This window comes from Solanum verrucosum, unplaced genomic scaffold (genome assembly GCF_900185275.1).
Source record: "Solanum verrucosum unplaced genomic scaffold, falcon-dt-bn FXZP01000099.1, whole genome shotgun sequence".
NCBI classification, from domain to species: domain Eukaryota; kingdom Viridiplantae; phylum Streptophyta; class Magnoliopsida; order Solanales; family Solanaceae; genus Solanum; species Solanum verrucosum.
Genome location: NW_026020338.1, coordinates 233,031 through 250,262, shown reverse-complemented (window position 1 = coordinate 250,262; position 17,232 = coordinate 233,031). Strand labels below are relative to the sequence as shown.

At 34.7% G+C, this 17,232-nt stretch overlaps 1 protein-coding gene and 2 pseudogenes across 1 annotated transcript in view; 2 read left to right on the top strand and 1 right to left on the bottom strand.

Moving 5' to 3' along the window:
- Positions 1-17,058, top strand: part of LOC125836929 (TMV resistance protein N-like) — a 30,800-nt gene extending 13,742 nt beyond the window's left edge. Inside the window, exon 4 of the mRNA XM_049516081.1 lies at positions 15,619-17,058. Within this exon, the coding sequence (XP_049372038.1) occupies positions 15,619-17,058 (1,440 nt within the window). The remainder of the gene's footprint in view (positions 1-15,618) is intronic.
- LOC125836870 (TMV resistance protein N-like) overlaps positions 1-17,151 on the top strand; it is a 170,749-nt pseudogene extending 153,598 nt beyond the window's left edge.
- Positions 8,431-9,259, bottom strand: LOC125836903 (kirola-like; annotated as a pseudogene).
- Positions 17,152-17,232: the final 81 nt, after the last annotated feature.

The window sequence follows — 17,232 nt, the reverse complement described above, 5'->3', positions numbered from 1 at the left end:
ATAGATGTACCCGAATTCATTAAATTCTAATATGAATACACCTAAATTAGAATTGTAGCAGAGAAAAATAATTCTGGAAAGATATAAATGTTTATGTGTTGTTGCGTACCTTATAATATTTCAAGCTAACAACCGAACCAATTTTTCCGATTTCACCTTCATGAATCTCAAAAATGCTTGACCCTACTAGGGCTTATTTGGGTAGATATGAGTATTAGTGTGAAAAAATATCATAAATCGATGTGTCCTCCACACTTCACCTCCAATGAAACAATCATTTTTGCCTTTCATACCCATATTGTCTTTTTTCTAGTAATAGCAATAAGTTGAGAAAATGTATAAAACTTATAGCTTTTATATATAGATGTTAATTAAAGAAGCTAACAATAAAAAATATTATCCACCACATATCTATATGACTATATCACATAGTGGCGGTGTTAATTCAATTATGTATAAGTAGGTTTTAGTTTGGTTATAAATTTATCATGATATTTTACATACTCATGATATTGAAATATGATGACAATACAAATATAAGTAATCAGGTATATTTATATTTATATGATCGCATCGGTCATGATATTCATAGCTTTGCTTTTTTTTGGATCAAATTCTAATTTCGTTTTGCTTCTCCCAATCGTCGAGCCTGATCGACTCGACTCTTTTCCCTGTCCCCGCCCTCCTCTCAATTCATTTGTTCTTCTTATGTACTGTCACTTGAATAAAAACATTTGATCAGCCCGACTTTCTCAAATATCCCCCACCGACCCTTTTCCTTTACGAGTTTAGATTAATTACTCCTGTAAAAATCATCTTTGCCAAACAAGTGAATAATGTTACAAACAAAAAATATGCATCATCAAATATATATTTCTTTGTCTTATTTTTGTTGCACACATAGGCATACAAAGATTTGTTATGGTGTTATATGCACTATACTTGTGCTAACCTAATTAAAGATTTGTTAGACAATTTTACAAAGTAAATGAGACTTTTTCAAAATCACGATGATAATTATTTCGTTATTATAACATTAAAATTTCAATAATATGTACATGTTCAAACATAATTAAATTTAATAATTAAACACAAAAATTAATATAAAATAAACCTAAAGAATGTTATACTTTGGTTAATTTTAAAATTTATCGATAACACACCTCAAATTCGAAGAAAACATAATTAAATTTAATAATTAAACACAAAATTAATATAAAATAAACCTAAAGAATGTTATACTTAGGTTAATTTTAAAATTTATCGATAACACACCTCAAATTTGAAGAAATTATAAGAGTTAAATTATTTTAAAATGTGAATATAAATAAATAAATTGATTGACATATTTCAGCAACACTTGATAATTGAATAACGATACACATTCAATTAAGCATTATTAAAGTTTGGAGCGATGTATTCAAAATCGTGAGAGACGAAGTCACAATTTTGAATACATCGCTCCAGACTTGATAATTTATGTAATATTATTTGACTTTTCAATTTGATAGTACAATTTTTTCGGTTTGATTTAAACACCTTCATGCTTAGCCTCAAATTTATAGGGTTACTCCTAATTTGTAATATATGGCACTATAGAACATAGAATAGCATGGGAAATTATAACCTCTACTCTTATTTATTTTTCTTCTGAGTTGTATCTATGAAACATCAAAATATTCAATGTAGGGGTCCATGTTGAATTGATCATTACTAGCCTTTTCTTTTTTTGGCTATTAATTTCTTCAATTTGTTGAGTTGTATCATCTTCATGTTATTAATGATGGTAAGTTGCACATAGTGAGATAACACATCTAATGTTGATGATGTTTATTACTTTCTTCGATTTATTTTATATGGTGTTTTTACTTTTTCATTTCTTATTTCTTAGGAGTGATGTTTTTCTTAAAGGGTGTGTCCAAATTAAAAATATCATATAATATGGACGGAAGGAATGAGTTAAGTCATGAAGTTTGAAACTCCTTACGAAGGTGAAACATGATTAAGGTGGCTAAGTTGTCGATAAACTAAATTAAGGTAAACCATAATAGGAGTGATGTTATTTATTATTTCTTTCTTGGCTAAATTAAAGTAAATATTTTAATGCTCATATTGATGGGAAGATCAACAATGACGCATATAATGAGGGAGGCTAACTCAATAGCAGATATATTAGCGGAATATGGAAGGAAAATTATGGATTCAAATATGTCTATGAACAAGTTGTTTATTTTTGAAGCATCTTCTTCCTTTACATCAAAAGCTCTTGAAAGAGATGCGAATAGAACTATATCGTTTAGGTCAGTTCCTTTTTGTATGGATGAACCTACTATTTAATAAATAAAATCCTTCCAGTTCCAAAGCAAAAAAAAAAAAAAAAACTTTCTTCTCCAATTTATATCTACTTGCTTAATTTCCTTTGCCTAATATCTAGATTGGACCATGCCTATTGCGTTAGCAGGAGATATATTGTGGAAGACATAATATCGTAGCCATATAATAGTGTCCTTTTGAAACATTTGTGTTTAACAAAATTGTAAATAATATAAAAAATCGAATTGTTAAGTCAGACATTTGTGTTTAACAAAATTGTAAGTAATATAAAAGTTTGAATCTATAGGTAGTTTCATGAAACTAACACTCTTAAGACAAGGGTTGGATACTGCTAGGGATGACAAAGGGGCGGTGTGGGTTGAGCTTAACCCGCTAAATTTTTAAGCCTCGCCCCGCTTCGCATAGCAATTTTTTTTTATTTTCAACCCGCCCTTCATAGACCCACCTCGCATTAATCTGCCCCTTATAATTTCTTTAATATTTTCTTTTTCTAGTTAAGTTTGATACTAAAAATATATTTCATAAAAATAAATTCATTTTTTCATTAAGTTGTATTAATTTAATAGGATAGTGACTTAAAAATTTATTTTTTAGAGGTCAATTAGAAAACATGTAAGAAATTGTATTATTTTTTATTGAATCATTTCATTTACTATCTTGAATATTTTAGCAGCTTTAAAGAAATTATCTTAATAAATAATGTTTTATCACTCTTATAACATGTAAAAAGTTAAAAAAAAAATTAAACCAACGTAAAACATATACCCGCAACCAGCACCGCATCCCACCCATCCCGACCCATTGTCATCCCTAGATAGTCTACAAGTTTGAATATAAGTACTTTGAATGAGAAAATACTAGAAATAGTCTATTATCTTTGGATTTGGATTTAAAATAATCCTATTTTTTTTCATAGATCACTAATACTCCACATTACACCAAAAAAAATCTTTAATGCGAGTATCACATTACACCAAAATGATCGAGAAATTTCTAACATAAGAAAAATTTCAGGCAGTTGATGGGTGGAACCGGTGGAGTTTATAAGGGACCATCTAGGCACTTGGATTGTAGGATTTTCTTGCAAAGTAAAAGTTGCTAATGCCCATCATGCGGAACTACTAGCTTTGCTCCATGGTTTGAAACTAGCACCGAAAATAAACATTAATCATTTGCTCGTGGAGACCGACTCTCATGTATTACTTAACACCTTAGAAAGTGCTAAACCAATACACTCACACATTTATTTGGATTGCAGGTCAATGCTCCTACTGATGGGAGGATCAACAATGAAGCATATAATGAGGGAGGCTAACTCAGTAGCAGACATATTAGCGGAATATGGAAGGAAGACTATGGATCCAAATATGCCTATGAACAAGTTGTTGTTTTGAAGCGTCTTTTTCCTTTACACTAAAAGCACTTGAAAGAGATGCGAATGGAACTATATCATTTAGATCAATTCCTTTTTGTATGGATGAACCTACTATTTAATAAATATAATCCTTCCAATTCCAAAGCAAAAAAAAAAAACATTACACAAAAAAAAAATCTTTAATGACAATAATTAACGGTAATAGCTTAATTGCCGCTAAATATATTCTTTAGAGACAATTAACACTCTTTGTAAATGTGCCTAAAGTCTAACAAAAAATTCAAGATTTAGTATATAAAAAATATATACATGTAACACCAGAAGAAATACCAATAACTGATGATATATAGAACAACTATATAAAGGGAAGCTGCAAATGATTCTAGCACAATAAAGAAAAAACATACATATGATCACATAACATAATTAAGTCTTAACATTTTAAGTTTTGGCAATGGTGGAAGTTCAGACTTTGGTAATGTTGGGATTTTGGGAAATTCGAGCTTTGGTAGAGTTGGTAGCTCGGGTTTTGGGATTTCAGGAAATAATTTGGGCTTAGGCAAAGCTGGGATTTTAGGTAAATGTGGCAATGCAGTCCTTGATAGAGTTGGTAGCTCGGGTTTTGAGATTTCAGGAAATAATTTGGGCTTAGGCAAAGTTGGGATTTTAGGTAAATATGGCAATGCAGGCCTTGATAGAGTTGGTAGCTCGGGTTTTGGGATTTCAGGAAATAGTTTGGGCTTAGGCAAAGCTGAGATTTCAGGTAAATGTAGCAATGCATGCCTTGATAGAGTTGGTAGCTCGGGTTTTGGAATTTCACGGAATTCAGGCATATATAGGCAAAGTTGGGATTTCAGGTAAATGTGGCAATTTAGGCTTAGGAAACTCAGGCAAAATTACTTCAAGAAGATGGCGCGCGTCTGCTAGATTTATGTAGTTGTTTGTTAAAACAAAGTGACAAATAATAACAAGTAAAAAAGATGGGTTGTTGTGATTATAAGCCATTGTTGAAAGGTGATAAATGCTTCAAGACTAGTAATTTATGTTTTGGTTGATTATGCTAATATGCTTTATGTTTCACTTCAAACAAGTTTATATATATGTGTGGTCGTGGAAAATAAAAATTAGAGTATTAGGCTTTAATAGGAAAATTAATTGTGTGTTAGTTCATCTTCTCAACAATAACCTCCTAATTTAATCTGACAATAAATTTCCTTGTGTAACATATTCAAGCACATAAGAAAAGTCTCCCCCATGTACCTAGTTATTGTCCTTGTCACACCCCAAAACCGGATGTGATGGCACGTGTCCAACCCCACCGGACACGTCAGCCTAACACCCAAAAACCCGACGATACGGAATTAATAAAACAAGAATAAGATAGAAAGATAAGCGGAAGTCTTTAAATAAACTCAACATAACCCCAGAATTGGTTGTCACATGTACAAACCTCTAATACGGAATCTGAATAAAATATACAAGTCTCATAGTAAAGTTCTAGAATAGAACAAACAATAAATATAGATAACTTGAGGGCACGTCTGGAATGAACCGCTACCTCTCAAGTAAGTCTGGAAGCTCTAATCTGAAGATGAGTAATAAGTCGGATCTGATAGAGCTGTCAACCTACACAACTGTGTAGAAGCAAGGGTGAGTACCAAAAGCAACAGGTACTCGCAAGTAACACTAAACTAAGCTAAACTAGCAGCTACAAACAACTCCTTTCAATCCCAACCGAACCACCGAAACTTCATTCTAACAGCGAACCAACAACCTATACTACACAATTCATAATCAACAGATATATCCAACAGTGTCTCAACATCAACCTCATATCCTCATGTAAGAGCAAATAGATCATATATCACATGAAGAGGGGCAAATAGGTAAAATCCACACACCACAGACAAAGATGAAGTCAAATGCGATGCAAATGCAATAATATGTCATGTAGTCATGATGCATGTCTGTCCTACGATACACATCTGTTGACGTAATCAGTCTGCGCTGAATACTCAAATCAGAACCCATGGGGGCCACACATGGACCATGTATCACCGCCGGAACCAGATCCCATCGGCATCCAAATCGCTAGCCGGAGCTAGTCCATCTCATATATCTCTAGCCGGAGCTAGTCTCAACTGTGTCTCATATCCATCCATCCTCATATCAGTGTCTCAGAACTCATGCAACAGATAGTTCACACATGGGATGAATAATGAATATGCACATGTCATCAATCACAATCATATCACGATCACATCATAGTATTACACATTATCTGTCTCAATCACAACCATATCACGACACATCATAGTATTACACATCGTCTGTCTCAATCACAACCATATCACGACCACATCATAGTATTACACATCATGTCTCAATCACAACCATATCACGACCACATCATAGTATTACACATCATCTGTCTCAACATCAATGTCTGTATCAATCATAGCTACTCATGCTCTTCTATCCCCTCAATATCAGTTATCACATGACTTATTCAACAAATTCAAGTCACATATAACACATTAGCTCGTTTTATTCCCCATCTTTCATTACAACAATTTCAATCAACAAATAAAACCATCCTCAATCCCCATTACTCCCCAACACAATTAGGAAAGTAGTCATGTGTAGTCTAAGAGTTTAACAAAGTTTAGAAGTCACTTGCCTCAAAACACTTCAACTAGTAACTCAAATTTGAGTTTTACCCTTCCGAGCACGCTCCAAATCACCACAATCTATTCATAAATGGAATCCACAATCAATACGAATCTAACAACACCAATATCGTGAAATTTGGAGAAAAGGGTAAAATGGTCAAAAAAATCTCGTTCCGGAAAATATTCTCGAAATCTGGAAATTTTTAGTGAAAAATGTTCCCCAAGAAATTTAGAATCCAATAGTGAAAACCGTTTCGAAAAAGGAGTTGAAATGAGTTCACAAACTCAAATTTTCTATTAAATTCGGATTAGGCAAAAACCCCCAAATTTTACAGTTGAGATCTCAAATTTTGATGTTAAAATCCATAAATAATCGATGGAAATCAAAGATATAAGTTGGAAATAACTTACCCAATGAATTCCTTGCGAAAACCCACTTGAAATCACCTATTTTCGAGCTCTCAAAGTCTAAAAATGGAGAAATGGGTATTTTTCAAGTTGGGGGAAAATGGCTACTGTTTTTTGACTTAAAAAGGACTGCTATTGCAGCTGAAACACAACAATAACACCAAAGTTTAAGTCCCCGTTGGACCCTCGGGATTCGTTCGGAATCTCGTGCACACAAACTAAATATGTACCCCCACTAAATTCGACGTTCCGGACTCAATGGAACCGTCGGAATTTGAATTCGAGGACTCCTTGACCCGAAATTCAATAAGATGCCAAGAAACTAGTTTAACGCCAAAAAAATTCGAAACTCAAACGGAGCGTCTAAAAATTCAACCAAGACTCATTCTAGACTTAGAATCGCCTCCCGAAACCAACGGTACTCTCGGAATTTCAATCTGAGCCTCGGAACCTCATATGTTGACCAAAGTCAACTCTTTATCAAAATTTCACAACTTTAGCAACTTAGGACCTCAATTCTTCGTTTCAACTCCAAATTCAACTCCGTAACTTCACACAGACCCGTTTCGACATTCTAAAACTGCCGGAATCGACGGAAATCCGATCCGAGTCCCGAAACTCCAAATGACTCGAAAAAGCACCTTTTAACCAACTTTAACTCATAAAAAACTCAACTTCTCAAAAACTCAACTTTTTACCAACTTTTCCTCAAACCGACTTTACAACCATAAAACATGGGACTCGGGGCAACTACCGAAAGGGCAAAATAGTCATTTCCACGAAAAATCACCAAAATGACCTTTCGGGTCATTACAGTCCTATACTACTGTTATGAACCAAGTTCATTCCAATATGAATACCAAGGTCACACAAATAGTTATTGGACTAACAAGAGTTATTGGGCTGAGAACGAGCAATAAGGCCAGGTTAATTTGGAATCCGGATTGAATAGTGGGCATGAGAACAGTTCCATAAAAAATGATAGTGATATGTGATTTCGAAATTATGCAAATTCTTAAGAAAAAGAGTCTGATTCTTCTTATCTCTGTTTTTAGTTAGAGCTTCTCATCCCCTTCTATCAATCTTTGGATTTGTCTTCCCCTTGATTAACATTCTCTGTTTCGTTTTAAGGATCATTAGTTGTTACTTGCTTGATATTTCCATTTCTAAATTGTATTTTGTGTTCTCAATGATTATAATACATATCATTATTGTGCCGTAACTTCAGTTGTTACACCTACTTTGGGGTCTCAGAAGGAACTCGTAAACTTTAAATTTTGAATTTACCTTTCACTTGAATCAAGAAAACAGGACACAAAATATCGTTTGTGTAGAGTACTTATCTAATGATGCGTATTAGAGCCTAAGCTAATAATTAATGGAATATCAGAGTTCTTAGAGTAAAAATAAAACTGTATAAAATGCTACTTGAATCACAAATATATATTCTTCAAACATGACATTATATATAGAGGCTGGCGTACATAGTATATATATATTATTCTTCAAATTAAACATAATATTATTTATTTTACACGCTAGTTAGCACTAGCCAATGTTTTCAAGTACTCATCACATAAGAACAAACACACAAACACATAGATATATGTATGTATAGGACCATTGAACATCGTAGATTTTTTAATTTTTGAGAAGGTGACCCTCTATATCCTTGATCACACCAATGAAAAAATCCAAGAAAGCAATGGGTTCTGGAGTATCTTCAGTTTTCTTCTCATACACAAGTGCATATGTAATCCATTGATGTTCAAAGGATGTAATAACATTGAAGGAATTATACAGATCTAACAAATTTCCTTCAATTGCATTCCAAGTGGTTGAATTCTTCTGAGGATCGATGGCTTCAATCACAGTCTTAGCAAACATTTCTTTTCCATCTATTCATTAAAGATCAGAAAATACAATAGATGTTACTCCCAATTCAAATGTTCAAATTCTTTAGTTTATTTTCCCTCTTTTATCATTTTCATTTTAATAAAAATGATCTATTGCTCGTGAAGATTAGAATGATGGCTGAAGTAATTTTCCATGAAAAAATACATCAAATATTATTCAAAGTTCTTATCGTTTGACTCCAAAAAAAAGGAAAACATGACAATTAAAAGTGGACGGAGGGAGTAATCAACACCATTAACTAACTTTTTCATGGAAAAGATTTTGATGGATAGGCGAATTACTTTCGAAATATGAAATACACCTAAATGTGGAAAATTGATGCAATAAATATTGCGAGAAAGAGAGGAGAGAAATGTGTGTGCTACCTTCGTAATATTTCCAGCTAGCAATCGAACCAATTTTTTCCTTTTTCACCTTCATGAATCTCAAAATGCTTGACTCTACTAGGGCTTATGTTGGGTAGATGATGGCTATTAGTGTTATTAATATCATGAACCGAATGTCCTCCACACTTCACTTCCAATGAAACAATCAACTTACCTTGTACGCCCATATTTTCTTTTCCTAGTAATATCAATGAGTTGCGAAAGGCAAGTGGTAAGAAAATGTATAAAACTTGTACCTCTTATATAGATTTTAATTCATGTAAGAAGTTAATCAATGAAAAATATTATTCACCACATATCTATATCACATAGTGGCGGTTAATTAAATTGTGCATAAGTAGGTTTTAGTTTAGTTATAAATTTATTATGATATTTTACCATGATAATTGAAATATGATGACAATATTATTATAAATAATGAGGTATATTTATTTTTGGGTAACCGTATTTTAATTTTCTTCTTTATTGATGGTGATCAGTTGTGGTATCAACAATCTTGCTTCTTTATTTTCAATCAAATCTTGATTTCATTTTGCTAGCTTCTCCCGATCGTAGAGCCTGATCGACTCAACTATTTTAATTCCCTGCCCCAGACCTCTCACTTCGTTTCGTTCTTCTTCTCATGTACCCTCGCTTGAATGGAGACACTCGATCAGCCCGTCTTTCCCAAGTGCCCCCATCGGCCCTTATCCTTTACGAGTCTGGATTAATTATCCCTGTAAAAATTACTCCCCTAAAAATCATCTTTGCCAAACAAGTGAATAATGTTACGAATAAAAAATATACCATTGGAAAGTTATATGCACATCGGAAGCATATCATAGTCATAACTCATACTGCTACATGAATAATAGATAACCAATATATGTTTATGCTAGAACATATGCAATCATGCTGGAACACATAAACTTTCTGAAATTTAATTCAAGAATTACCTTTTGAAGCGTGAGCAAACACCTTCAAGTGAATCTACATGGTAGACAACAGTTCAGTGGTCTTCTATAGTGATCCCAAGTTCACATTCAAACTCTCTCAATACTTGGGTGGGCAAGTGTGTATATATATATTTTGTTCTTTTAATTATTCCATCCAATGAGAAAATCACAATATTTCTTGACATATATATGTCACAATCGAATCAAACCAAACCACGTTTAGTTGGATTCTTTTATCGATTTAATTTGACTTTTCAATTTGATACTACGATTTTTTGATTTGATTTAAACACTTATGCCTAGCCTCAAATTTATAGGGTTACTCCTAACTTGTAATATAAGGCACTATGGAACGTAGAATAGCACGAGGAATTATAAACTTTAACCTTCTTTATTTTTCTTCTGAGTTATATGCTATGAAAATCAAAATATTCAAGGTAGGGGTCCATGTTGAATTGATCATTATTAAGTTCTTCTTTTTTAGCTATTTATTTCTTCAATTTATTATTGTATCATCTTCATGTTATTAATGATAAGTTATACATAGTGGAGGATGAACCAGTTTATCATGTCCACTTATTTAAATGAAAGAGAGATAACACTGCTAATGTTAATGGTGTTTATTTTCTAGGAGGTGAATGTTTTTCTTAAAGGGTGTGTCGAAACTAAAAATATTATATAATTAATATGGATGGAAGGTAGAAATAAGTTTTTGAGCCAAGTGCTAAAACCTTAATTAATTATTTGACTTTCTTGGCTAATTTAAAGAAAATAATTCAATTATTTAACTTTCTTCTCAAATTTATATCTACTTGCTTAATTTCCTTTACCTAACATCTATGTTGGAGCATGCCTATTGCGTGAGCAAGACGATTATGTGGAAGACATAATATCGTAATTCGTAGCCATATAATAATGTCCTTTCAAACATTTTTGTTTAACAAAATTGTAAATAATATAAAGGTTTGAATATATAGTTTCATAAAACTATATATATATATATATATATTTCTTTTGAAAAGGGAAGCTGCAAATGATTCTAGCACAATAAAGAAAAAAACATACATATGATCACATAACATAATTAAGTGTTAACATTTTAACAATATTGTTACTTCAATGAAGCAAAGAGGATTTTATACGCTCCCTGCTCAATGCTTTTTAGGCACTTGAGGGATTTCTGACTTTGGCAAAGTTGGTAATTCAGGTTTAGGAATGACAGATATCTCAAGTTTTGGCAATGCTAGAAGTTCAGGCGTTGATAATGTTGGGATTACGGGGATTTCTGGCTTTGGTAGAGTTGATAGCTCAGGTTTTGGGATTTCAGGAAATTTGGGCTTAATTAGGCAAAGTTGGGATTTCAGGTAAATGTGGCAATTCGGGCTTTGGTAGAGTTGGTAGCTCGGATTTTGGAATTTTAGGGAATTCAGGTAAATGTGGCAATTCAGGCTTAGGAAACTCAGGCAAAATTACTTCAAGAAGATGGCGCGACTCTGCTTGTTGCACGGAGTGCCGGTGTCCATTGTGTCTGACAGGGGTTCAGTATTCACTTCTCATTTCTGGAGAGCATTACAGCATGATTTGGGTACTAGACTCAACATGAGCACAGTTTTTCACCCTCAGACTGACGGTCAGTCTGAGAGGACTATTCAGGTGTTGGAGGATATGCGTCGGGCTTGCGTGATCGATTTTGGTACTAGATGGGATCAGCACTTGCCATTGGCAGAGTTCGCCTACAACAACAGTTATCATTCTAGCATTAGGATGGCACCTTTTGAGGCACTGTATGGTAGGCGGTGTAGATCACCTATTGGATGGTTTGATTCAGCGGAGGTGGACTCCCTTGGTACTGATATTCTTAGAGAGGATATGGTGCGTGTTCGTGTGATTCAGAGTAGGCTCTTGACTGCCCAGAGTAGGCAGAAGAGCTATGCTGACAGAAGGGTTTGACCCTTAGAGTTCATGGTGGGTGATCGAGTTTGGCTTCGGGTATCGCCCATGAAGGGGTGTGATGAGATTTGGGAAGAAGGGCAACCTCAGCCCTAGGTTCATTGGCCCATATGAGATTTTGGAGAGGATGGGAGAGGTGGCTTACAAGTTAGCTTTGCCACCTAGTTTGACAGCCGTGCATCCAGTTTTCCATGTTTCTATGCTCCGGAAGTATGTTCCGGATGAGTCTCACGCGATTTCGGTTGAGTCGGTGGAGTTGAGTCCAGATTTGACATTTGAGGAGGAGCCTATAGCTATTTTGGACAGGCAGGTTCGCAAGCTCCGGACCAAGGACATCGTTTCAGTGAAGGTTCAGTGGAGGCATCGATCAGATAGGGAGGCGACTTGGGAGTCCGAGGATGATATGCGGGTTCGATATCCCCAGTTTTTCGAGGCTTCAGGTACTTTCTTTTACTTTATGTTCGAGGACGAACATGGTTTTTAGTGGTGAATGATGTAATGACCCGAAAGGTCATTTTGGTAATTTTTCATGGAAATGACTATTTTGCCCTTTCGGTAGTTGCCCCGAGTCCCATGTTTTGTGGTTGTAAAGTTGGTTTGAGGAAAAGTTGGTAAAAAGTTGAGTTTTTGAGAAGTTGAGTTTTTATGAGTTAAAGTTGGTTAAAAAGTGCTTTTTCGAGTCATTTGGAGTTTCGGGACTCGGATCGGATTTCCGTCGATTCCGACAGTTTTAGAATGTCGAAACGGGTCTGTGTGAAGTTACGGAGTTGAATTTGGAGTTGAAACGAAGAATTGGGGTCCTAAGTTGCTAAAGTTGTGAAATTTTGATAAAGAGTTGACTTTGGTCAACATATGAGGTTCCGAGGCTCAGATTGAAATTCCGAGAGTACCGTTGGTTTCGGGAGGCGATTCTAAGTCTAGAATGAGTCTTGGTTGAATTTTTAGACGCTCCGTTTGAGTTTCGAATTTTTTTGGCGTTAAACTAGTTTCTTGGCATCTTATTAAATTTCGGGTCAAGGAGTCCTCGAATTCAAATTCCGACAGCTCCATTGAGTCCGGAACGTCGAATTTAGTGGGGGTACATATTTAGTTTGTGTGCACGAGATTCCGAACGAATCCCGAGGGTCCAACGGGGACTTAAACTTTGGTGTTATTGTTGTGTTTCAGCTGCAATTTCAGCTGCAATAGCAGTCTTTTTTAGTCAAAAACCAGTAACTATTTTTCCCCAACTTGAAAAATACCCATTTCTCCATTTTTAGACTTTGAGAGCTCGAAAATAGGTGATTTCAAGTGGGTTTTCGCAAGGAATTCATTGGGTAAGTTATTTCCAACTTATATCTTTGATTTCCATCGATTATTTATGGATTTTAACATCAAAATTTGAGATCTCAACTGAAAAATTTGGGGGTTTTTTTGCCTAATCCGAATTTAATAGAAAATTTGAGTTTTTGAACTCATTTCAACTCCTTTTTCGAAACGGTTTTCACTATTGGATTCTAAATTTCTTGGGGAACATTTTTCACTAAAAATTTCCAGATTTCAAGAATATTTTTCGGAACGAGATTTTTTTTGACCATTTTACCCTTTTCTCCAAATTTCACAATATTGGTGTTGTTAGATTCGTATTGATTGTGAGATTCCATTTATGAATAGATTGTGGTGATTTGGAGCGTGCTCGAAAGGGTAAAACTCAAATTTGAGTTACTAGTTGAAGTGTTTTGAGGCAAGTGTCTTCTAAACTTTGTTAAACTCTTAGACTACACATGACTACTTTTCTAATTGTGTTGGGGAGTAATGGGGATTGAGGATGAGTTTTATTTGTTGATTGAAATTGTTGTAATTGAAAGATGGGGAATAAAACGAGTTAAATGTGTTATATGTGACTTGAATTTGTTGAATAAGTCATGTGATAACTGATATTGAGGGGATAGAAGAGCATGAGTAGGCTATGATTGATACAGACGATGTGTAATACTATGATGTGTTTGATGTTGAGACAGATGATGTGTAATACTATGATGTGGTCGTGATATGGTTGTGATTGAGACAGACGATGTGTAATACTATGATGTGGTCGTGATATGATTGTGATTGAGACAGATAATGTGTAATACTATGATGTGATCGTGATATGATTGTGATTGATGACATGTGCTTATTCATTATTCATCCCATGTGTGAACTATCTATTGCATGAGTTCTGAGACACTGATATGATGATGGATGGATATGAGACACAGTTGAGACTAGCTCCGGCTAGAGATATATGAGATGGACTAGCTTCGGCTAGCGATTTGGATGCCGATGGGATCTGGTTTCGGCAGTGATACATGGTCCATGTGTGGCCCCCATGGGTTCTGATTTGAGTATTCAGCGCGGACTGATTACGTCAACAGATATGTATCGTAGGACAGACATGCATCATGACTACATGACATTATTATTGCATTTGCATCGCATTTGACTTCATCTTTGTCTGAGGTGTGTGGATTTTACCTATTTGCCCCTCTTCATGTGATATATGATCTATTTGCTCTTACATGAGGATATGAGGTTGATGTTGAGACACTGTTGGATATATCTGTTGATTATGAATTGTGTAGTATAGGTTGTTGGTTTGCTGTTAGAATGAAGTTTCAGTGGTTCGGTTGGGATTGAAAGAAGTTGTTTGTAGCTGCTAGTTTAGCTTAGTTTAGTGTTACTTGCGAGTACATGTTGCTTTTGGTACTCACCCTTGCTTCTACACAGTTGTGTAGGTCGACAGCTCTATCAGATCCGACTTATTACTCATCTTCAGATTAGAGCTTCCAGACTTACTTGAGAGGTAGCGGTTCATTCCAGACGTGCCCTCAAGTTATCTATATTTATTGTTTTGTTCTATTCTAGAACTTTACTATGAGACTTGTATTTTTTATTCAGATTCCGTATTAGAGGTTTGTACATGTGACAACCAATTCTGGGGTTATGTTGAGTTTATTTAAAGACTTCCGCTTATCTTTCTATCTTATTCTTGTTTTATTAATTCCGCATCGTTGGGTTTTTGGGTGTTAGGCTTACGTGTCCGGTGGGGTTTGGGCACGTGCCATCACATCCGGTTTTGGGGTGTGACATTGTGCCCTTTTTCGAAGGGTTGCAACATTTCCAAATAATTGTAACATTTACGATAAAGCACAATAAACAGTTATTAACACAATTCTTTGTTGTCTATAAATAGAGGGATTTCCTCTCATTTTAAAATAATAAAAATTCTGAAACTCTTCTTCTTCTTCTTCACAATTAAATATTTGTGTACTTTGCTCCTGTTGAGTGGCTCACTGACATCATTGCTTATGTTACAGATCCTGGTATATTTTTACAGTCATTAATTTATGCTTATGTTATTAAGGATAAATGATAAGATGTAATAATTTTCATTTCCCTTTACATTATTAATGTTTGTTACTACGTAATATTGTATGTAAGAGAATATAGTGTTTTAGTTTTAATTACTAATAGCTTTAAGTATTATTTTATAAATTTTATGCTATTAAAGTAATTTTACTAGTTTCCATATAAAGTAAAATCAAACAATTTCTCATTTCACACGTTGAGTTATAATATAAACATGTCGTCTACTATCATTCTCTCTGTGTTTTGAATAGCTGCAACAATTTCTGTCTCTACGAAGGATAGATCTAAGTTTCTCCAACAGCTTGAAGAGAACACCAGATTTCAAGGGGATGCCAAATTTGGAGTATTTGAATCTAGAGTGTTGTAGGAGTCTTGAAGAAGTTCATCCTTCCCTGAAGTATTGCGGAAAACTCATTGAGTTCAATTTGAGAGAATGTAAAAGCCTTGAGAGGTTTTCATATGTTAATGTGGAATCTCTTGAATATCTGGATCTAAAATACTGCTCTAGTTTACAGAAATTTCCAGAAATCCTTGGAATAAGGGAACTGCCATTATCTTTGAATCTAAAAGACTGCTCTAACCTTTTATCTCTTCCAAGCAGCATTTGTAAGTTCAAAGGTTTGGTGAAGCTATCTGTGAAAAGGTGCTCAAAGCTTGAAAGCTTGCCAGAAGAGATAGGTGATTTAGAAAACTTGGAGAAGCTTGATGCCAGTTATACTCTAATCTCATGTCCTCCGTATTCCATCGTCCGGTTGAACAAGCTTAAATCATTGACTTTTAAAATTGATAAATCAGAAGATAATGTGTACTTTGTGTTCCCTCTGGTGAATGAAGGGTTACTCTCATTAGACTATCTGGATCTCAGCTACTGCAATATAATAGATGGAGGACTTCCGGAAGACATTGGATCCTTATCCTCTTTGAAAAAGTTGTATCTCAGTGGAAATAATTTTGAGCATTTGCCTCAAAGCATATCCAAACTTGGTGCTCTTGAACACTTGGACTTATCAGATTGCAAGAGACTTACACAGCTGCCAGAATTTCCACAGCAATTAGAAACAATAAATTTAGATTGGAGCAATGCTTCGATCTGTAATTCGTTGTTTCAGAATATCTTGTCATTGCAGCATGACATCTGTTCTTCAGATTCCTCGTCACTAAGAACGTTTGGGAGTTGGCCGTACGATATCCCAAGTTGGTTCGACTATCAGGGAATGGGAAGAAGTGTATCAGTCAATTTGCGTAAGAATTGGTATGTAAGTGATAACTTCTTGGGATTTGCTGTATGTTATTATGGCAAACAAATTAATTACATCAAAGTTCATTTGATTCCCTTATCATGTGAGGATGGGATGTCGTCGATGACCCAGGAATTTGCCTTATCCAACCATTCAAAATATCGTGATGGTGTTATTTATTTTTTGTTGGTACCTTTTGGTGGCTTATGGGACGCATCTAATGCAAATGGAAAAACATTAAGTGACTATGGGTGCATTAAGTTAGATTTTATTAGTGAAATAGATGATGATTTTGGAGAAAAGTTGAAATTTGGAGTTCGTTTGTTGTATAAAGTTGAAGCTGAGCTTCAAATTGGGATAAGGAAGAGCAGATATGAAGAAGAGGCCACTTGCTCCTCTTCTAAGAAACAAAGGCAACTCTTGCAGCTCTTTCCCAGAAGATTCGGATTATAGATTAAATATAGGTAGGTATATACCTCATGAAATTGTGTTCTCTGTTTATATATAAATTATTTCTTCTCATTCTTTCCTCTATTGGCAATAGGTGATGTAGTATCAGTAATCAGCAGCGAGTTTGGGGACACTGCCTATGAAGGGAACATGTACGTACAATTTGGGTTGGCAAAA